The 23,262-nt window shown below is 39.0% G+C and overlaps 1 protein-coding gene across 17 annotated transcripts in view; it reads right to left on the reverse strand.

Annotated features, from left to right (window-relative positions):
• Window positions 1-3,711: 3,711 nt before the first annotated feature.
• Window positions 3,712-23,262, reverse strand: part of thrb (thyroid hormone receptor beta) — a 77,774-nt gene continuing 58,223 nt past the window's right edge. For 13 of the 17 annotated variants that reach the window (XM_031853798.1, XM_031853789.1, XM_031853797.1 and 10 more), the window contains exons 4-11: window positions 21,919-21,969; window positions 11,702-11,802; window positions 11,462-11,609; window positions 10,488-10,693; window positions 9,312-9,398; window positions 8,810-8,956; window positions 8,090-8,348; window positions 3,712-5,703 (exon numbers count right to left, since the gene is read on the reverse strand). In XM_031853798.1, coding sequence (XP_031709658.1) covers window positions 5,462-5,703; window positions 8,090-8,348; window positions 8,810-8,956; window positions 9,312-9,398; window positions 10,488-10,693; window positions 11,462-11,609; window positions 11,702-11,802; window positions 21,919-21,969 — 1,241 coding nt within the window. In that variant the 3' untranslated portion in view covers window positions 3,712-5,461. Of the gene's footprint in view, window positions 5,704-8,089; window positions 8,349-8,809; window positions 8,957-9,311; window positions 9,399-10,487; window positions 10,694-11,461; window positions 11,610-11,701; window positions 11,803-12,623; window positions 15,576-21,918; window positions 21,970-23,262 lie in introns of those variants that run through there. The other 4 variants (XM_031853804.1, XM_031853805.1, XM_031853806.1 and 1 more) reach the window with 4 other exon arrangements.

A 23,262-nucleotide genomic window follows, 5' to 3' on the forward strand; every position in this document is an offset into this window, starting at 1 on the left:
GTGAACTCCAGCTAAAATATTTTATTTTTAAATAGAACTAATGTTGCACTAATTCATGTGTTTATGATTCATAAGGTCTTGCTAATAAGTCTTCTGCTGAGATGTGGAAATGGGTTTGAGAGCAAGATACTGTATTTTTTTTTTTTCAACACTATGCAAAACAATACTATGTTCATATTATGCCAGCAACATCCGTAAAAAAAATCTGCAGTTTGAAAATATACATCCTTTTTCCTTTGTACTGTAAAATAGCTTTTTCTATGGTGCAACTCTTGTTATTGGTTTGTAACTGAGTAACCTTAAGAGTAACAACTCGTGGGAGAGAAAACGGTGCACTGGCACCTCTTCAAAAAACGGGAAACATCATCGGCAGCATCGACTATGTTTACATGCACCAACAGCTCTGTGCATATGACAATTCAAGTAATTATGGTTATGTGTGTGACATGTAAAACATATTCATGCGGCTATTACCTCAAATTCGTACATAACCTACAAAAAACACAAACAATTGTTTCAAAAACTAAGTTGGGGTTGTAATACTTAATTTGTATTTTGATGGGATTTGGTAAAAAAAAAAAAAAAAAAATTTTATTATGGGGGTTTATGCTGCACTAATCAATTTTATATGAATGTGGAGTCAAATGAATGTAATGTGAAGGGGTTGCTCTCAGTGACGAACCCACATCATGAATCATCACAAGCTCTTCAGCTCTACGGAGCACTTCAGGATCTTTCAGGTCATTATTTTGATTTTATGGCAAACAATGTTATTTTGATTCTGCCTCAATTGTGATTCACCGTTTACATGTCGGCCATGTCGTCTTTATGAGATCCTAATTTGTCAAACAAGTGTGATTTTCGTAAGTTGTGAAGTACTGCCACCATGTAGCCAACTAAAACTGACAAATGCGTTGAGGTTACTGTGAATACATTTGGTTAACGTTGAGGTAAGGTTTTAGTTGCTTACTGCTAAAAAATAACCTAAACTTGTTGAGCGAACATTTAATTCCTTAAAAAAAACTTCAAATGAAATTAGTCAAATGAATAACGTGGCCTTCAAGATTTAACTGAAGTGCCATGACTAAAGAGCCCTGCTGTAAGTTCTGGCTTATTACCCTGTTTAGACTGGAAATTTGAATTTTGAAATCTTTGATTTTCTACAGAATGCGATCGATCTCATCTCTGTCAAGAATTTTGAAGTAGGACTTGTGACTCACCTGAAAGTGCTTTGACTATGAGAAACTTGGGGCTGGCTGCCCAGGCAGACTTTGAAAATGATAAAACAAAAATTCACATTTTCGACTGATGTCAATGTCTTCAGTATCTTATAAATGTATTCGAAATTTCTTAATTTCATGCTCACTGCCATAAAACGGAAGGGGAGAGTTCTTGGTCCCACATATCCTTTTGTCCATACTGGCCCTGTATCGATAGCTTCTCATTGTTCAGTTCACTGAAGGAAACTGCAAAAGATATTCCACAAACCTTGATTTGCAATCGCTAAAGAAAAGCTATGGAAAAGAGTGCTGGAAACATGTCAGAAATTATGAGAAATTATACCCGTTGGTGGGATGGGGGACAAACAGCAGATATATCGTAAACTCATTGGGCTTTAAACTTGACTAACAAGTCAACAATGACGCCAACTGAATGCTAATGCTGCTCCGTTTCTGCAGGATGTGCCATCCAAATGTTTGCGAACACATGAGCCATTACAAACTGTGTCAAGGTTGTGCGTCTGTAAGCTGGCTGTGGTGTTCTGCCCCTTAGTGGCAAAAAAGTCGATTAATGCAGCATTAAAATGAATCCATTTTTTATTTTGTGCAAGTTGCTGAACTCTCATTGTGGCCCTTTACCTTTGCGGGAACCCAGACATATTTCCAGAAACTTTAGGAACTTGCATTACAACCATAGGAACATAGTTCCAGTTAGTTTGTTCCTTCTCCTGAGGTAGTATGTATTGAAGGTCCAGTAGCTATCAGGGTGGAGTTGGTACGGATGCCGCTGGTCAAACACAAGCCTCCAAACTACCACAGCACATATACCGCTTTCATTCCGATCGAAAGCAAGCAAGCAATAGTTGTTGCTAGCATAGCATTGCGCTTAGAATGGGAATTTCTTTAAATGTTGTTCATGTTTAACGTCATGCAGCCGAATTCCTGAGACTAGTCTTAACGTCTAAACATTTAATAAAAAAAAAGAAAAAAAAAAAAAAAAGAAAAAAGAGGTAAGAGAGACCAGGTTAACAATGCATTTCTCTAACAGTCATGTCACAGACTATTAGAAAAGACAAGACGACAGCGTTGTCATCTCATTGCATTAAGACATTAAGTCTCGAACAAAGTTGTCACTTTATGTATTTTAGATCTGATTTGCAAATGTAATTTGCTAGTCTTATCCTCACAGTTCTTCAGATGCAACGGAAATGCAAACACAAATGCACCAAAGTGACATTTAGGTCCTCATTTAGTTCCCAGTTCCTGGGAGCATTTGGTTGAAAAAGGGCCATTCGACAACCCAGAGAATTACGACTGACCTAACTCTATACATCAGTCTAATATATGCGCGTTTGTGCAACCAGCCCCAGGTTGTGATAACTGACCAGATTTATTTCACGTTTTGTTCATCTTGTCACTGCTTGTGCCAACTGTCATTCATACATTATTGTAGTTCAATTCATCAATCAAGCAGAAACAAAACTGAGTAACTAGTGGGACATCATTTTGATCATTGCTGTATTTTTTCTACCAGGACTACTCTGTTAATTGGTTAATCAATGCCACCAGGCGGGCTCAGTCACAGTGTTTCAATGGCTCCTGCCAACTACCCAACATGCAGATGACCTATGAGGACTATGGACAACAGTGGTGCATGTAAACGTGGCCAATGTTACTTTTCCAAATGGCCCTGGCTCAGCACGGCCCGGACATGACAACCGGGCTGCCTGAGCCGGGGTGCCTATACTCGCCGCCGCCCCCCCCTCCCCCTCTGATTGTCTGTGCATTTATTTTGAGACTGTACAGTTTCTGAGGTGTGTGTGTGTGTGTGTGTGTGTGTGTGTGTGTGTGAGGTCCGGGTCATTCAAACACTGCAGCAAGTCTATTGCTTTGATAAAAAGGCATCACTTCACAGAAAAGAGGGGGAAAAAACAAAACAAAAAAAAAAAGTGTAGTGTGAAGCTTGATAAAGCGAGATATACAGAGCAAATGTTTGTCACATTGCGAACGACAATACCGTAGAGAGGCTTTTAGAACAACAACAAAAAAAGAACATACCGATATATCGAAATAAGAGAGAGGAAAGAGCGCTACGTTTTCACAATCTCACCACTTTTGTCAGTGTACCTTGCTGATGAAGAATCATACTGTTTTTTGGGGGCAGCCAGCGTTTACTTGGCCTCCAGATACCACTGGTTGGTCACAGTGGTGGTGTCTGACCCATGTGTTATGCACATACATACATACATGTGCACAGTAAACTATGCACTGTATCTGTGCATGTTAGTGTACAGTATCTGCATGTCATCATAAGAGGTTGGTATGCTGTTATACATATGTTCATTCCTGCATGTAAATAACAATACAGTTCAATCAGCATTCTCCCCAACTCACCATAGCACCATGACGTCACTGTTGCAACATACAGTGCCCCATTTTATTCATTGTATGTGGGACTAGTGAGGCAACACGGCCGAGATAAAACACAAAAAACTCATACTGGTTTTATTGTAGAAGCTGCAAACGTGGACTAAAACACGAGTCAGAGGGACGACTCTGTGTGAGCGGCATGCACTAACTAGCATAACCAGCAGCGATTCAATATCATTTACTTGATTTTGGCACAGCACGTGGCATTGTTACACAAAAACGAGTACTTATACGATTGTCCTTTCTTGACATCAGTGCCTTTATGTGCTTTAGTTAGTCCTGACCAGTCTCTGGCAATGATGAACAGGCTCATTTTAATGCTCCTGCTGCGTTCCTTTCAATGTCGGAAGTCTGAATCACCAGCGGGTAGGCTAGAACTTACAACGGCTGTGTGTTTCTCTGGCCGTTTGAAAAAAATAAAATAAAGGCAAAACACATTTACTAAAGCAAGATTTTCTTCGGCCCAGGTACAGTTTGTTATTCTTTTTAAAACGCAGCTAGTATTAGGGCCATGGATCAATACTTCCACCGTTCCGCTTATACAATTGCATTTGTTTAGGATGCAACTATTATTTTTGATTATCGATGAATGCACTGATTCTTCTCCTTTAATAATCTTTTCGTTAATTAATCGTCTTGCAAAATATCCCCAAAAAAAGGGAAATTGCCTGACACAAAGGGTTAAGATGATGGCATCAAATTGCTTATTTTGTCCAACCAATCCTCCAAAAATGTCATACATTTGCAAAATAAATGGAAGAAATTGGACCTTTTTTCATTTCATAAATTTGTTTTTCTTCTTTTACATGGCGAATGTGTTGTAGTGCATCAGCTAAAGGCGTCTATGACATTTAGCAATGTTTGCTAGTCTTCACAATTCAAACTTCCATGTTTAGCTACCTACAGAAAAGGGCAGGATTATGCTCATACTTTACTGAACTGGTGGGTTTCGAGGATTACAAACAGTATTGTTGTGTAGTGTTAGAAGTGTATGCTGCCACTTAGATGTGACATCAAATAATGTTATCTCAGAAAAGGTATTGTAGCAAGATCTTACCCAGGTTTCTTTATCGACTCTCTGCCTAGAGTTGCTGTTCTGTTGCAAATTCAGATTTTTCCGACATTTCTGGAACGCCGCATTCCCACTTAACGTCGTGATGTGTGGCTACTTGGAGACTTATAAAGGCCTGTGAGCTGCTGTCCATTAGAGTGAGTGTTGCTGTTAATGGGTCAGGTCACAGTTCAGACACTCACCATGTGGATGACCGACTATATGACAGTTAATATACTAACAAATAGGCTCCAATAAAGTCGAGTAGGTGGGAGAACGGCTGACGGGTCTCCAACAATTACTTATTTTCTGAGCCATTTTGAGTATTTCAACATAAAGGAAGGAAAATACAACATTTTCATGGTTTCTAATGAATGAGCAAGTGTTGATAAAATCACCATTATGCCAACTGTACAATCATCAAAAAAATATATAATAAAATCCGAGGTGAGAGGTTATATCCACAACAATAACAACAACAAAACAAACCAAAATAAAAGAACAAAATGCTATTCACATGTACCCGCACTGTAAGGAATGGTTCCATCCAAAACTACACCAGAGAGCTACTCCTAAACTATGGAATGAAGTGACACTCAGTAGTGCTAATAGAAAGTTCATTGTGACGGGCCTCCGGCTGGTTCCTTCCGAGACCACCAGGGTGCCCAGGCGCTGACGTATGCACGCACATACACACACACACACACACACACACACACACACACACACGCACGCACACACGCATACTAAAATCCATTGGTCAGTCCTCGAAGACCTCCAGGAAGAGAGGAGGGAATAGCTCGGTGGGACACTCCACTTTCATGTGAAGGAATCGGCTGGCATGGCAGGCGCCGATCATCCGCAGGTCCGTCACCTTCATTAGCAGCTTGGGCCAGAAATGCGCCACTTTGTGTTTGCGGTAGTTGATGTAATGTTCAAAGGCCAGCAGGAACTCTTCCTGGCAGCGTTCTATTCGCTCCACGCTACTCAGGCCCGACCGATCTGATGACAAAGAGACGTTGACGTTATCAGTTGGTGTGCTGCAGGATTTTAAAGCAGAGAGTATATGTGAGAATAATCTCTGCGGAGATCTCTGAGCACACGTGGGTCAGAGTTGAACCGAGAGGCAAGTCTGTAAACTATAATGAATGCTTACAACATACAGTTTGAGTAATAATTGTACTCTTTGTTTCCTCTATCAAATGAATTGGACTATCGTGGAATTGTTTACATTATTATCTGAAGACGTGTCTTTCCAGGGTTAAAGAATAATTGTGGCAACTTGGATCTTATTTGTCTTAGGTAAGACCACTATTGCAATCAGTGATAATAACATGGTACCAAGTTAATTGTTTGGCTGAGAATGCAGCTACATTGCTCATCATGGTTAGTCAAACGGGGCAAGGAACACAAGCAGCCAGGTTGACGCAGGATGGAAAAACAAACAATAAAATCCCCCCCCCCAAACATATTTGAAAGACAAAATTAAGGTTAATAGTAAATCAATCGCCCAAAAAGTCTGTTGTGAACATCAATCGCTGTTTACAGACTGCCTATAACACTTCCTGTTTCATGCACCATACTTACCACAGATGTGCACGCGCAGTTTTCCTGTGCAATTATATACAACGTCTCAGGTGCACTCACTTTCAGTTTGACCGCCAACCAAAGTGGTTTAGACAATCTGTTGGTTTGTTTACAGCATGTCTGTTCGTCTGACTTTGCTGTTACTAGGTCACTGTTTTCCCAAACATCAGCAATTGTGGCAGTGAGTACAGTTATAACTGAGAGAAATTATGGCCACAGCTAAAAAAAAAACAACAAAGAATCCCAAATTCTGATAAACCATAATTACCTTGAAAAGCTCGGATTCTTTGCAGAATTTCTCACCCGGTTTCATTCATATGAATGTAATCAATGATTGCCATCCTCTGATTCTTTCACAGCAGCAAAATAAATCCACAATGTGCTTTTGTGTCAACTCTGGTAAACTTTGATGCACAAAAGTCTTTAGTATGTGGACTGTGGTGGAAATTTATCATATGGTTCTTTTAGTTATAACTTGTATCGCTTAAACCTGCATATACCACCCTAACCCTCTTCCCACGAAAAGGCTGGGAACCTGGCCTTGGTGGGTGCAACGGCCAACAACATCTGCGAGGGGGAGGGTGAAGGGAGAGGAGACGGGATAACGCGCATATATACTCCGTTTTGTTTTTTCATTATTGTTAGACCTCCGAACCATCCGTGGGGAAAGAGCTCTATCCATTCAGCTGAATTATGATTGAAGTGTCTGTTCATTAAATATGTTTTTAATACTTTAACAAGTTCCATCGTGATTATTTCTCACAGAGAGGTTAAAAAGATTTTTTTCCACCACATGGACCCTTACAGCTGTTGCATCCATTTATTCAGTTCTTCTGCAGCGGAATACAAATTCACAAAATGTGTGACATGATTTGTACTTAGTTACGATACAGAGTCAAGTAGATATTGAAACTCTGTGTTCTTAATCATTAATTCACTTGGTGGGTTTGTAATACTTGGGTACCTTGGTTGATCGGTAGATACTATCTCTATATACTCTAAATTTAATACTATCCTGACATCACAGGTGCAGTTTGCATTGGTTGAGGTGGCTCACTGAACCCCCTTGTGGCTGTTTTTGTAACTCTACATCCTAAACTTAAACTGGGCCTATGTCTGACATTAAATGGAATGATTCATTTTCTGCCATAAATGGCAAACCACTGTACTTTTTAAACCCCAAAACAATGTCAACTTAAAAAATAGTAATTATAGCTCCAAGTATAAACTTCCAATCCAAATTGATTGCTTTCAGCCATTTAGCGTTGTACATTGTATTGATTAAACCCTAGTGGTTACAGTAAGTGTGCAAGAAGTGAAGACAGATGGGCCAGTTTACCCCATGTCATGTCTACATGTACAACACACAGCAGTATTGATCTTCAATGAGATGCAGAGCGTCACACAGAGAAATGGTGGTGGAGTCTAAAACCAAGCCAGCTTGACAAAGCTCCTCAGAATGATTATGGTGATGAATTGATTGAACTGTGGTTTTGGTATGGATTTAATGTCAAAAAAATGGTTCACGCAATCTGTGCAGGAGGGAATAAAGCATTACTAAGGAAATAACATGGATTTTGAAACAGCAGGAGAAGTGAGCTTTGTGATCGTTTTTCTTTTTGTGCGTGCAATCCTACAACAAACTATTGCTTTACTGGTTTCTAAAATGCACCGTTTTTTTCTGTCATAATGGCTTTGCTTTGGAAAGTTCTGTAAAAAATATGTCAAAGGGATGAAATAAGGCATAACTAATTTGCTCATGCATGCATGTGTAACAATAATCCGGACATCAGCTGCTTACCAGATGAAAGCAGGATGACAGCCTGTAGAAGGGCAACCTCCGAGTCATCCAAGTTGAAGGAGGACAGCGACACGCCAAGGTCAAAGATGGCATCCGATACTACGCCCAGTCCTCCGTTCTTAAGCTGACCCCTCGTGACTGCCATCTCGCCGTTGAGCGTGAGGGTCTCACTCTCCGGATCATAGCGAACAGCAGCTCGCAGTGACATGATCTCCATGCAGCAGCCTTTTAACAGGACGATCTGGTCTTCACAAGGCAGCTGACAATAAGGAGAAAGAGATAAGTAAAGGAGAAGAATATGGATAATCTAGTGATGGTGTGCACTTTAAAAACAGCAGAAAATTCAGGCTGAAATACCGTTCAATTAAGCTATACGCACGTCACTGATTAAGACCTTACGTACGTACGCTATAAGTGAGCACAAATCTTTTATGCTCTGCCCTAAAAAGTGCTAAACATTTATTATAAAATGATTATTTTGAGGCCTGATGATACTTGACATTTTAGGAAATAGACATTTTTAAAATCTCATGTTATTGACTTCCCAAAATATCTTAGATAAGCCAATACTGGCCCAAGGACAAGGGTGGCTTTACTGTAAATCCACCGTAGCGTGTCAACAGCTCGACCTGCGCTGCTGCTGCTGCAACCAGAAGGAGCATTATGACCTCTTCCTGCTTTATCTACATGAAACTTTATCAAATAAGCTGCTGCACTTACCTCACAAAACATTGGCAGTTTTTTGGCAAAGTCCACCACTCGGGTTATGGCAGGGGTGATAATTTTTGTAAACTGACTGAAGGCTTCTATATCCACTTTGTTTCCTTCAGGTGTATTGACCATGGACGCTTGACCAATATCCTCGGGCTAAAAGAACAAAGAGAGACGGTCAGCGTCTTAACAGCATGATAAAATAAAACAGCATGTAGAAACATTTATACTATTGAGAACAGCATTGATCTTAGCATTACGAATAAACAATTCAAGGTTACGATGACGAGTGTAAAGTCAAATACGATAATGGAAGAACTTGAAAGTGAGTAAAGTGGTTTGATTTAGTTTACAATATTTTGCCTGACCAATACGATGTAAAGATGTGAACGGGGACGCATCACTACAGAGATTTCACACTCATATATCCAATGCACATAATTCAATGTCTTATGCATGTAAACATGTTGAAAGGCAGTATATTAATTTCAATAAATATTTGTGTCCGTACCTTAGTTTCCTTCACCCCCGCTGCACTCTGGTCAGAAGTATAGAATAAATTACATGTTATTTCATTAAGAAGCATAGCTTCCTCGACCTGTTGGATAATCAACAGGAATTGTGAAGTTTCAATGAAGAACCCGAGTCAAGCCAACTAAAAAGAAAACACGTTAAAACTGACAGATGACAGAGTGTGCAGATAGAGAACAATGTGAAGACAGAAATCCAAGATGGGTTTCTATGGCAAGATTCAGGCTCAGGACCACGACTTCAGACAGGTCCTCAGAAGCACTCGACTACACAGAAATTCATTCTTAATAACGGACGACGTGCGTGTATGACTTCAATCAACCGAACTTTTAAAAAACATTTCCAAATGAATATATTTTTAACACTACTTTACAGTAGAGTTTGGGTAAAAAACAACAACAAGCTAACGTGATGAAAGTGCAGAAGTGAAACATACTCTGCTATATTCGCGTTACGTGACGCATATAAAGCGACTTATCCGTAAAGTTACAATCATGTTATTTCCCTAGTACTGTCAAAATGCCATAATATTTCGCAAATTCCTCGTCAAATGAGATCCTTGTATAAAAACGTCCCACCCCTTCACAAAAAACTGCGACTACACCAAAAACATTTCAATTCAATGTTATGCTTTAACGAGTGCTCTTTCTGATCCTGCCATAGAAACCCAGATTAAGTCAACAGTTGAGATGGACTTTCAATCTGGAGAGAAAATAAGACTTTACAGAAAGGAAAAGAGAAAATTAGTCAAAAAAGGGTTGAGGTCTGAAATCAAAAGCTACAAACAGAAAGAGAGAAAAATGAAACGGCACAAAAAAAGCAAGTTATTAGTATTTGCGATTAAGGATCATTGCTTTGTAAGACGCAAAAGAGAGACGATAAGATGCTCCATTATAAATTAGCGCTGTTGCGTTGAGGAACACACTTTTTCTCCATCGTCCAGCTAATTGTCCCCACTCTACAAGGAGATACAAAAAAAACACACGGATATATTAACACAGGGAACAGTGGCTGTGGTGGAAGTGGAGGAGACGGGGGGATCTGTGAAGGGTGGGAGGGGGAGGTCAGGGGAGAGGGGTGGTTTGGCTAAGGCAAGGTAATCAATACAATGAAGGCTGTGGTGAGGAGGGAGGGAGTGAGGAGGAGGGTGTCTCACCAGAAATTTCCGCTTCTGCTTCCAGTGGTTACCCTGCGCGTTCGTGGCCATATGGGCCTCAGTCACCATACGGATGAGGTCCCACTCCTCCTGGGTGGGCTCCTGTCGGTCCAACACCGTCTTCTGCCGTTCGTCCTTCCGACGACGCTCCCGGTTCTCCTCGATTAGCTTCCGCTTGGCTAGCCTTTTGCCGTCGTCCAACACCACTGGGGGAAGACAGTTAGAGTGGATGGGAATCAGGAGGAGGAGGAGAAGGGGGAAAAAGCACGGAATGATTTTTTTGTGACGTAGTTGAAAATACAGGGCAATGTTGCTTAGATTAAAATCCCTAAACAGGCAGAGATTAACTAACAAACGCTAGAAAATTACATTCGACATGGTACTCTTTAAGAGAAGTCATTAATAATCAGTGAGTGTAGTCTGGTTGACTTAATTTCATTTAATTTACTAAGGGTTCCAATGGTATTCCAAAGGTTTTTATGGTAAAGAAAGTGGCAGAATGCCCATAGAAACTGCTTAAACCACTACTATAGCACAACGCCCCTCTCCACCGTTTTACACTAGGGTTGCAACTATTACTATTTTTATCATTGATTCATCTGCCAATTAATCTCTAAATTGACCAGTTAATGATTTTGTCTATAAAATGTCAGCAAGTTGTGATAATAGCCCAACACAGTTCCCCCTCTCCCTGATTCATCTGGATAACAGCTCAAAGATGAGCAGTTCACTGTCATACATACCAGAGAAAACCATTGTTCGACAAGCTGGAGCCAGCGAATATTCAAAAGAAATTATTAATCAAAATAAAATTGAAACAATATTGTTTTTTGGGTGCCAAATTCTGACCAAAAAAAAAAACCACAATGGCAAATTCTCTGTGGTCTCTGGCCCAGTTGATACATTAAACACATCAACAGAAACAAACAAACAGAACAAGACGCAGACACAACATGAAGATATCTCGGACTTACAGTCGGTGGCCATTCCCACAATGATGCACTTCTTGAAGCGACATTCCTGGCACTGGTTTCTGGTCACTTTGTCTATGACGCATTTCCCCTCGTACTTACAAGCGTAGGTCGGGTTGAGATTCTTCTGGATCGTCCGCCTGAAGAAACCCTGTAGAGCAGACAGGCACATGCTCAGAAATGCCTTGAAAACAAAAAAATCCTCCGAATTAGCTGCAAACAATCAAGAGTCGTTTGTGTTACCTTGCAACCTTCACAGGTAATGCAGCGATAGTGATAGCCCGTGGCTTTGTCCCCGCACACTACACATAGCTCATCCTTGTCTAGGTAGCTTGGAATGTACCCTGGAGAGAAGAGCAAATGGTTAATATCAGATTTTCTTGGGGGAGAAAAACATTTCAAATGTATTTTTTTTTCCAACTTGTTTTGCTTCTTTCTTCCTTTTCTTGTAAAAAAAAAAAGTCAAAATGAAATTGCACAAATAAATGTGGTTCAAATAAAAGGCTAAAAAGCTATCTACACAGTATATCAACTGTTCCTCTGTTTCCATTTGTAACATGCAGGTGCGTAATAATGTGGTTTCGAAAAGTCACACATGAAGATTTAAAAGTAGGCCGACACCTTGTAAGTCCATCCGACCTTACATGTCGGATGGACCTTACATGTGATCAGCACAGATTTCCTTAGACAGCACTTTTAACCAACCGAGTTAACACCTCGTCCAGTTTTAAGATTGGGCATTCGGCCTAATGAGATCAATGCTTTGACGTCTGGCAGACTCAATGACCGGAGATAAATTGATCAATATCCTTTTGGGGTTTGCTAAGAATCTCGCATCAGCCTTCTGTTGCCTCACCATTAATCAATAAGGAACCCCGCCCGCCTCAGTCAAACACTCTGAGCATCAGATGCACCGAGTCCCGCTCAAAGACTTGCCGCCGCATGATGCCTTAAGTCTTGGATTTGCGCTCGTCAGACTTAATTTGAAAAAAAAAAAAAACCCAGACATCATTTATTCATTGATCAAGGACGGGTTAGCACTAATTACCAAAAATGTTCCCAAAAAAAATATTCTTTACACACAATCCAGAGCCACAACCACAAAACAAAACAATTTCATTAGTCAATACCAAAAATGTGAACAATCCCAATCCGGACGTCGTACCTTTCTTGTGCACCTCCTGCATCCACTGCAGGTGTGAGAAATCAGATTTGATCTCAGGGAAATATTCAGGCTGATGGTGGAAATGACTAAGGGGGATCTCCATGCTGCAAAACTCGCTCTTAAATACAGGAGAGCCACCCGCGTATGAGCAAGAGTAGTGCTGGCTGGGCGGCCAAGCCTGTTGGTCAATGCAAGGTGGATGGTGCAGAGGCTGGGGCTCACAGTGTCCGTACCCGGGTACCTCGCCCGAGTACATGCAGTGTTCCCCACCACCCTGCACCGTGTAGCCTCCCATCCCCGAGTGAGGCATCTCATACATGTCTGGTATGCAGTAATTCATCGTAGAAAGAGCCACAGCAGAGCACCATAAAAAGTTATGGGGGAACTCTTCGTTCTCCAAGAAGAAAAATCTTAGCAGGTTATTAAAAAGTTAAAATCTGGTCCAAAAAAAGAAAAAAAAAGAAAAAGAGTATCAAGCCATGCGAATGTGACAATTACAAGTTTCCTGGTCTGGATGAAAAAAACTTCATAGAGGTTGATGCTGTGTAGACACCGAATCCACAGACTACACCTCGCAACTGCCCCACCTGCCACCACACGGCCGAATTGGGAAGCAGAGCTTTATGACGACGTAGAGCTCTAATCTTACACTCCACAAATCCTCAATGTGTGACAGACAGAGGCATTGTCACAGATTAAGACCTTGCAAGTTGCACCTACATCTAATAACACGACTGGAAAACAACTATAAAAAAAGCTAAAAGTTCAACTTTAGTTTAAAAGCCTTTTTAAGAGGGTTGTCATATCTGTATACATTGTTAGTTCTCCTTAATATAATGCCTTGCTGAACCATTTAACCTTTAACTTTTAACCCCTCACTTATCATATGGGTACTTTGTAGGTCAGTGACATATAATTACTTCAACCAAGATGTTAAGAAGTTTTACGTTTACACACTGAGTTTTAACCATTGACACCAACATTCCTTTAGCCCCTATCGTACGGCTAATGGACAGAATGCAAATAAGAAACACTCGTTACAGTATTTTGATGCATGACTCACTGAGAATAAATAACCATCAATAACATTCATTAAAATAACTAAAATAAAAACTAACTTTATTTAGATTTATGGGCAAATCAAATCGGGGAATAAGCTATAATTTCGTTTTCTGATAGTGTTCGTAAAATGCATATAATAAAATCTAAATGTATGTGCTATAATTAATTCAATTATTTTTAATAATAAGATAAAAAACAATGACAACAAAAATGAATGTTAAGTCTTATATTCTTGAAATAAATTGAGATTTTGTAGTTTTTATACTGAAATCTTAAAAAAAATAAATAAATAAAAATCATTAAAGTAAGACTTCGAAAAAAATCAAATATGGTTTTCCCAAAATGTAAGACACGCGAGCAACACACCGAGTGACACATTGCGTGATCGGTTTCAGATAATACACGGGCTACACTCAGCCGTATTGACTGCCTGTACTCAGGCTTCCTGTTCAATAATAAAAGGATAAGCCTTATGGCAAGGATGTGCATCTGCTGGGATTCATGATGCCTTCTTCAATAATGCAACAATGTTTCCTCGTACTTACCCATTACAGGTTGTTTGTATAAAAATGGTCCTGAGAAATGTTGCAACTAAAACAAACATACAAATAAACTCCACAGAATCAAAACAGGAGGCTTGTGAATGCTTTTTTGTGTGTTAACTTCAAGTTTTGCATAATTTGTCAGAAACCAGTTAGTATCGGACCAAACCAATTTATTTAGCCCGTTTATTGTGATTATTATCTTATTTATTTATATGATATGGATGCTTTCACTTTTCATGATTTTGAGTACTTTCTGACATTTTAAACATATAGTTACTCTACTGAGTATCATAAATGCTCATTATTCATTACTGTAAGAATAACAGTATAAATGTGTAGATATAATAAAAACATTATATGAAGCCCTTTATTGGCACTCCAGAGAATATTTGGATGATTGGAGAGACTACTGGTTGAAAGGTAGTCCATCATAGTCCCCTTTGAATTAGCAACCAATCAGACTGGATCATTCAGTGTCTACATTTGGAAGATATATTATGAAGAGAATAAGTAAGAATAGAAAGAAATAAAGCGTTGCCTTTACTTATGTAAAAACAAAGAATTCAAAGTTACAAAGAAATAAATAGAGTCTTATTGGTGACAATTAAGAATCCCAAAATTCGCGAAAGCTCAGAAATTGGATGTTTAAGTTGCCATGTGAGTATTGCATCATTTACTTCTCTATTTCCAGAAACACGGAGAGAGCAACAAACCGATTATAGAGGAACGAAGAATAATGATATACTTAAACGTAATTCTTTCCCCAAAATAATACAAATAAATACCAAATATATATATTTGACTATAGATTACTATAGAAATCAAGAAATCTAATGTTAAGATGAATTACTTTCATTAAAAAGTCTGAATGTAAAAGTATTGTTTCATGTATTTGAGGTAAATCTTAAAGTTTTATAAATGGCTGCAGTTTCGCACTTTCGCAATTCAGAAAGAAATACATCACATCAGAATATTGGTTTGTTTCTTCTTCTGTAAAGATTCTTTCAGACACATTGTGGGTAAGCTTTGATCACACGGGCGCCTGAGATCTTCTTAAGATGACCAAAAGCAGAACTCAGAACATCTTGCTGGATGATGGATCGTTGAGGCCGAAAGCAAGACTTGAACACATGGCGGAGTCCGAGTAAAGACGCGTGCAGTTTGGGCTTTAGATTCCCTGCTGCTCGCACTTATCTGAACTCTCTGAATTGCAGCCAGGCTGCACGCTCGCCATCACGTTGTTTAGAAAAGACACAATCAATAGAATTGGTGTGCAGGATTATAAAGAAATCTGTATAATAAACGGTCTTGAGCTTGATCGTATTTTTATATTATTTTTGATGTATATATATATATATATATATATATATATATCCAGTGTTATACACTTAGTTATATCACAATGTATGAAATATTCTAATTAGGGATGTTTAAGACCCCCCCACAATAACTTTTAGCCCAAGACAGCATTTCAATCAATACCACCCACACACACACACACACACACACTTCTATATTTACAGTTTTTAATCACTGTTCCCATTACATAGACTTTCTTGAAAAAGAAAGAATCTCTTACTTTAACTATAACTTCCTTTACATTATTTCATAGTTATTGTACATGAAAGAAAGAAATTACTATTAATAAACTGTCTGTTTCATAATAAATGCCCTAAATTTAAAGAGATTAACCTCAAAGGTAGTTTTAAATGCGTTTTCCCACAGTTTAAATTTGTAACAATGTAATTTAATTCATTTCGACCTGTGCTACATTTTTACAGTTTATTAAATGTAACTTTTATTTACTGTAATTTGACGGCATCCATGTTTCCTTTTTTTTCTAACAGTGACAATCAGCATTTCAGAAAGGCCTCGTCATGTGAACACAAACGGATCAACTGGTCAAACCTGACCCATCTTTAGTTCAATCTCAAGTTACTGATATTAGTTCTACTATTGTGTCTGAAAATGACCTTTTCATTTTCACAAAATTATTAAGCATTTTGCCCAAAGAAAAACAATTTAAAACCCATCAGAAAAATGAAATTCCAGCTCTATATAATTTGTGCTCATGTAAAATACTTCATAAAGAATATTAATTTTGATTCATCTAAGTGCATATTACCTGTGTATTAACTGTTTCACGTTGGATGTGTGCATACTCAGCAAGACTTTTAACTGGTACACGCAGGCGTGAACACATTTCACCGATCTTAAAATCTCTTCACTGGCTACCTGTAGAGTACAGAACGTTTAAATGGCGCCGCCCCGGTCTCTCTGTCTGACCTGCTGCAGCCCTTTACCCCACCTCGCTCACTAAGGTCTCTCGGCCAACAGCTTTTAGTTGTTCCGAAAATAAAATGACGACCCGGGCCGACCGGTCCTTCTCCGTTGCTGCCCCTAAGCTCTGGAACAACCTTCCCCTTCATATCAGGTTGTCATCCACCTTACCAATGTTTAAAAGCTGTTTAAAACCCTATTTATTTTCCCTGGCCTTTCACCTAGGATCTTAACTTGGCACTTTTGTGTGATTTGTGTTAGTTTGTCTTGATTTTGAATGTCACTTACTGTTATTAATCCAGTCTTTGATTGTATGACTGCTTATCTATATGCAGCACTTTGGGCAAACTTTGTTGTATTTTAAAATGTGCTATACAAATACTTTTTGATTGATTTTTGATACTCAGTATGCTAAAGTGTATGAATGACTAGCTGGTCACAATATGATTTAAATGATCTAAAATTAAATATAAAAGCTCGTTAGTGATTGGGTCCTACTAATGCTCTTGAAAATGTCCGAATAACTTCCGCACTTTTAAATGTCTTTTACTACATATGGGTAATTACAATACATTTACAAATATTTACAACAAATATGCCACGTTATATACTGCAGATAAGGAAGTCGATTTCCACTATAGGAATAAATAGTTTTTGTAAAGAAAACAGAAGCTATAGTAACATTAAATCGATGTAGATATGTGGAAATATTAAATTTATTTATCTAAAAGTGGGCAGTGCATGGGAAATGAGCGAATACATTTCCACAAAAGACTTAACGTCTGATATTGTTGTTCGTTTGCATCTGTTCTAAGCGCTCATTAGTGGCCAATCAAAGACAGGCGTAATGTTAATGTCAGTGAAGCCTTTACACGTTACAATATGTGCAGTGAAATGCAGGGTGACGCACTCTCGAGGCTGTGCTAAAAAGAGCGTGCAAGCAATGATTAGAATATACGAGATCAAGCTCATTTCAACTTAAATAAGAACAAATGTCTAAAATTAACTTATTTTATATTTTTTGGGGACGTTACTTAAGATTTACTTAAAAAAATGCGACAAAATATGGTGTTCAAAGAAACAAACAGGAACTGGCACTAGAATCAAATTATTAATCAAGAACACTGAAGTGTTTCACTTATAAAATAAAACTGTTAAAACTTGATTTAATAATTACTCTATTATGGGAATTGAGATACAATACGGAAACACTTCGTCCACGAGTACTAGTAATACCACAAATAAACAACAAAACACACTCAAAATGAATGAATCTTCGTCTAAAGAAAAGGGCTTATCATGGGATTACCCACTCTATTGATGATATAAGTGGGACTTTGTGACAAGTTCATGTGAGCAACATGCAGCAGCTGGTAAGAGACAGGCCCTATGAGGCAAATCTGCTTGCAAAGAGGGCTTGATACCAGTTTAACTTTTTGATGAGGTGATGTCCTCACCGTGGACTAATCTCGTTTGGAGTTTCGACTCTTAACCGTACTTTAAGCGTCCATCAGACAGAGTGTTACGCCTGTCAATACTTTAACAATCTGTTGTCTGAGTGGACAGTATTAAAGTCTACACCTGTTATAAAGCATACAATCTAACACCTCAATGTTTCAGTTATATATATATATATATATATATATATATATATATATATATATATATATGAATGAATGAATGTATTCACTACCTATATTAAAAACAATGATTTAGTTTTGAATTAAAGTATTGAACAAGATATTTACGAATAAAGAAATTCAGTAAATTAATTATTGCAATTATCTAAATGATTCATTTCTACGCTTTAATCTTTTGTTCACAGCTACCATTCGATACATCTGCACATTAAATACATCGTGTGATTGGAAGCTCTTGGGGGGAAAAAAAAAAAAAAGCTGATTTAAGATTACTTTGTATTTTTTCATATCCATTCACATTCTGTATTTTCAGCCACAAATGCATCACTTTTAGTAGATACAAATGAACACACGAATACATTTTAGTCTTTTCAAAACAGCACAATCTACGATACATTTTAAACAATAAAGATATTTCTCTACTTACCCCGATTGCCTTTTTGTTAATTAGTATCTTTCTCTTCAACCTTGCTGTAATAAACATTTGTTGGAATAGGACGTCCACGAGAATATTTCACACTGCCTGTGTAAAGTTATGCTGAGTAAGTATAAATACTAACGGCTTGTCTCCAGCAGCTTGCTCCAGGTATTCCTGACAAACGGACAACAGGCCGGTCTTTTTTAGATAACTTAAAGACTTCTACTTTACCATCATCTTTTTCTCGTCTAGAGAACAGGGACACAGTTTCCCTCCGTCTGGCACCTCACCACAATGACCCTGCAGACGGATTCTGCACAGATATATGCCCTCCCGGATTGATTACTTTAGGCCAGGGAGTTCAAAGCAGGTGCTGTATAATTATTGGATGTGGGGAATCTCTTTTTACCCCGGGCCCTCAATTGACATGATGTGCTCTGCCAGATGTCCCCGGCTACTCTGCGTTACCTGAAAAGGACACATTAGTTGTTGACCCTTTCTCGTTAAAGTTTGGGGTAAGCTCAGGGGAACAATAAAGCTAATTCTGAACAACAGAAGGCTTCCATCGCCGAAGGTTCACGTTTGAGAGGATTATCCCGCACTTTGGAATGAAGTGCAAGAATCTATTTTAGATACTGCTCTTCTTTTGAACTATATTCATTTTAGTAGTTATCTTACAAAAGTCCAAACATATAATTTGGACTTTATGTTGGTAGAACTGTACACATCCAGTGAATGCTTGCAAAATAATCCAATCTCACTATGAATCACTGTGTCCACAGTACCCTAAGCAGAGCGATCGGGTTCACTCGCCGTTTTTTTTTTTTAAATCAACCGAGTGTTTCAGTTGCCAGTCCTTAACCAGTTTCTAGTTTTGATGTTTCTGGTATATATTAATGTATATTTATCATATATTTTAAGATTTCATATTATGTGCAAATTGAGATTGAAACTATTTACACTTCACTGTGACACAATGACATCATGCGAGTCCATATAGGGTCTGTTCTTCCAGTAGAAATGCAAAATGAAGCACACGTGAAACATGCTGCTTGAGGTTTTACTCGCAAATACCCAAAAAGTCTCCAGTTAGTCCAGAATTAAAATAAAAGAAGTTTTTCTTCATATTTTTTTGTGTTTTATCATGTTAGTGTATATTGAAGTATGTTTGCAGTACAAAATAAAATAAAATAATCCAGAATATGTCCTGTAATTTCTGTTCTGAAGGTTTCTAGCGTGTAAACAAAAACAACTATGGACTCATTCTTCTACGAGTAACTGTGGCTGTTGTCGTGAGCAATTCATCAGCGCTGCTTTTGTTCCCCGCCTTGACCTCATTAAGACGTCTGCAGACTGCTGAGATAGAGATGTAATGAGTGAATCATCACAGCAGAGGTTTCTGGAGGCAAACATCATTGAACAAGATTTCTCCTGAGACGCACAGAATTCAATTCCAACTTAAACACCACAACAAAGCTGACGAAAAGCACTCTACTTCTGTTTGAACTTTGCTGAGCGTCTACGTAAGAAAGATCTTTTATGATGTAGAAATTCTAAAGCACCTTATATGAATACTAATTAGTCAACTCTAAATTCAGGACAATTGGATTACACAGCTCAGTTTGAATTTGGGAGTTTGTCTCCTTTAGTGGAACAGCTGAGAGACAGACTGTGGAGATGATGTCATCTAGAGACAAATGCCAGCTGCTCTATAGACGCTGATCAGCAGCAAAGCAGCCAGAAAACTGCATTGATACAGTACAGTCTATTCCCATGAAGATACAATCAACACTAGAATATTAGGTCTTTAATTCGACACACACACACACACACACACAGCCCAGTGTAAAGAGGATGGACTTTTCTTTTTTAAGGTACGTTGAGCCCAGCCATGTTAACTAAAGCAGATACCATTCAAACTGTTAGTACTAACTGTTGTAAGTAGTCAATCCCCCTGGAGCTCATCTGTGAACACACTGAGCACGTGTTATTTACAGCTACAACTTTATTAATATATCAAATCGATCATGTAGTGATTTAATAACATCCTTTGCTGTGCTAAACACTCGAGATTTACCAAAGCGTTTGCACCCAATTTTCTGTATTCTGATGCAAATGCAGTCGGTGCTTGTATAACAAACCTCAGTATTCGAGAGATATCGGCCATATTGACGCCACCTCCACTGCTGCCCACTGAGCTGCTGGCGCACTCTTGCGCTCAGCCTTTTTCTTAGTATCTCTGGCTGTGTCTGGTGGCTCTTTCCTAGCGAAATATGTGAATGATTCTCGCTATTTAAAGTTTGTTTCAGATAAAGAGAAGAGCGCTAAGTAGTTAGCAGGAACAGCAATAAGCATACATTACAATCATTTAGCAGACGCTTTTATCCAAAGCGACTTACAATTCAGATTATATCACATTTCTACACAATTTTGGGGTTAAGTGTCTTGCTCAAGGACACATCGACAGCAGCCCAGACCTCTATGAAAAGGTCATATGAAGCTGTAACAACACTGACTGAAGTGTCCTTGAATGCACCAGCAATCAGTGCAGAGCAGGTTCAGAATGAGGAAAGCAGAGATAGAGAGGGAAGTGGAAGGCTTCCACTGCATGCGTACACTCCCATTAGTGATTATGTGGCAAAGCAAAAGAGTTAGTAAACGTCTACCATTAAAGTGAAGTGACTTCAGGCTATTCTTTGATGCTTTTTCAACAGGTTTATCGATTTTTTAGCCCAGAAAGGTACCCCTTGAGTTTTGAGTTTTAGCTTAAAAGTGAGGCGTTTATTATAAAAGCTCTAAGTGCTATATGTAAATACTGTGAAATTATCAAAACGCTCAATCCATGGAGAAATGCATGTCTTTAAACGAGCCGTGAGGATTTCTTATTCTGTTCAATATACAGACCGTTTCACAGTTTTAAATGCGTCCATGTTTATTTTCGGTTATAAACAGTCAAAGGTATGTTCATTGGTGCAGTGTACGTGAAGGACATCAGCTGACAGGACGTAAACATGGACCTAACTCTTGCCTGGTGATGCAATCCCGTTGAAATGCGCTACAACTTAGCGTGTCAGACAGGAGGGTGAATACAGTTATATTCAGACAGACAGTACGAGAAACAGTTGTTTGAACATTGAAGCACGTAAAATATAAGCATGAACCTAGAAATGAGCAGAATATGTCTCGAGGCCTTTTCACAACATTCAAAGCAAAAATGTGAAAGAGGTTAAAATCAGAAACAGCTTCTCAGTCGTTAGTGAAAAGCTGGAGCACAGTTTCGAGTGCTCCAAAGCTCACCCAGACTGACAGAGAGTAGGAAAAGCAGTGCTGAGAGGGAGGATAAATATTACCATTTTGAATGGCCTCATCTTTCCAGCCGGGGGAGCAATTTCCTGCTGGCTCTAAAATAGATGGGAGAGGCACTTTTAAAAAAAAAGCTACTTGCTCAGTGAAACAGGTGAGAGAGGCAGACTGACACTCCCCCCTTCTCTTCACATCAAATCAAAGGATTACACAATCAGATGCCAATAAAACAGCAGGTTAAAGTGAATTAAGCATCAGAAACATCACTTTGTCACAGTATCTTGTTGCCGTTAGTCTGGTGGTACAGCGAATGAGGGTTTGTCTCCTCATGTGATGCGTGTAAGCTCGTGTCTGTTCACTATGCCGAGGTCGATAGCATATGTGACGGATCAGCGGGCTCACGGGGACCGGCTGAATCCATTCGTCACGGCCAATTAGCCGTGTACACTGACTATGTCAGGTAAGCAAATGCACAGGACCGTCCGTCTGAGGACAGCAACAGGTGCATCTCGTACATTACCAGCCAGGGGGTCCTTTAAACGGCTTTTTACGTGTGCAAGTGGAGTCTACTTTCCTAGTGTGCTCTGAATGAATGAACGGCGAAGGGGTTGGAAAAGGAGGTAAAGTGGTGCAGAGTGGCTTTATAAGTTCAAACTGACACATTTTAACTCTCAAATCATTAGGCAATTAAATAATAAAGCACTTAATATATATTCAGTAAAAACATGGTGTTCAACTGTAACTCTGAGACAATCATTTTGGCTTAAAATACTATCTTTTAAAGAAGGAGACATTTGATTTAAACCGATCTTCCCTCACACCACAAAGGTTTCCTGCTGCCGGAGGACACTGGCCACTGCGTCTTACAGTAAGCAGGGTCTTCTGCTGGCGAGGACAGCTCATCACTAACCCGTTAAATTAGGATGCAAATGGTGTTTGCCTGAAGCCCTCTTTACATGATCAGCGGTACAAAAGCTGTGCGCCATTTAAAGCTGGAATTATGTCAGAAAGTCGATGACTTTCACGTTACGCCAGGGACAACCGTCATCTCACTGGTTGTAAATAGAAGGGTCACTGAAAAACAAAGTTCAGCTTTAACATTCACTCTTAATCATTGTATATCTTGGAAGGAGGGATTATGCCACTGATAATGTGTCGAGGGTCCAATTACATTTTTCATTTTAACAATTAACATCAGTTTTAGTGTCTCATGATAGTCTAATTGCCGAGTCTTTTCTAGCCTGACGGGAATATAATTCAGGGGAAACATTGTTGTTTTGAAAGGTTGCATTTAGGTTTTGTGAATATTGCTTTAAATATCAACTCTCAGTACACTATAAATCTTATTTGGAATAAACCTGGGGGGGGGGGGTGAGGCTGCGAGTGTGTGT

Source organism: Anarrhichthys ocellatus, unplaced genomic scaffold (genome assembly GCF_004355925.1).
Source record: "Anarrhichthys ocellatus isolate YVR2014 unplaced genomic scaffold, GSC_Weel_1.0 scaffold14, whole genome shotgun sequence".
Lineage (NCBI taxonomy): Eukaryota > Metazoa > Chordata > Actinopteri > Perciformes > Anarhichadidae > Anarrhichthys > Anarrhichthys ocellatus.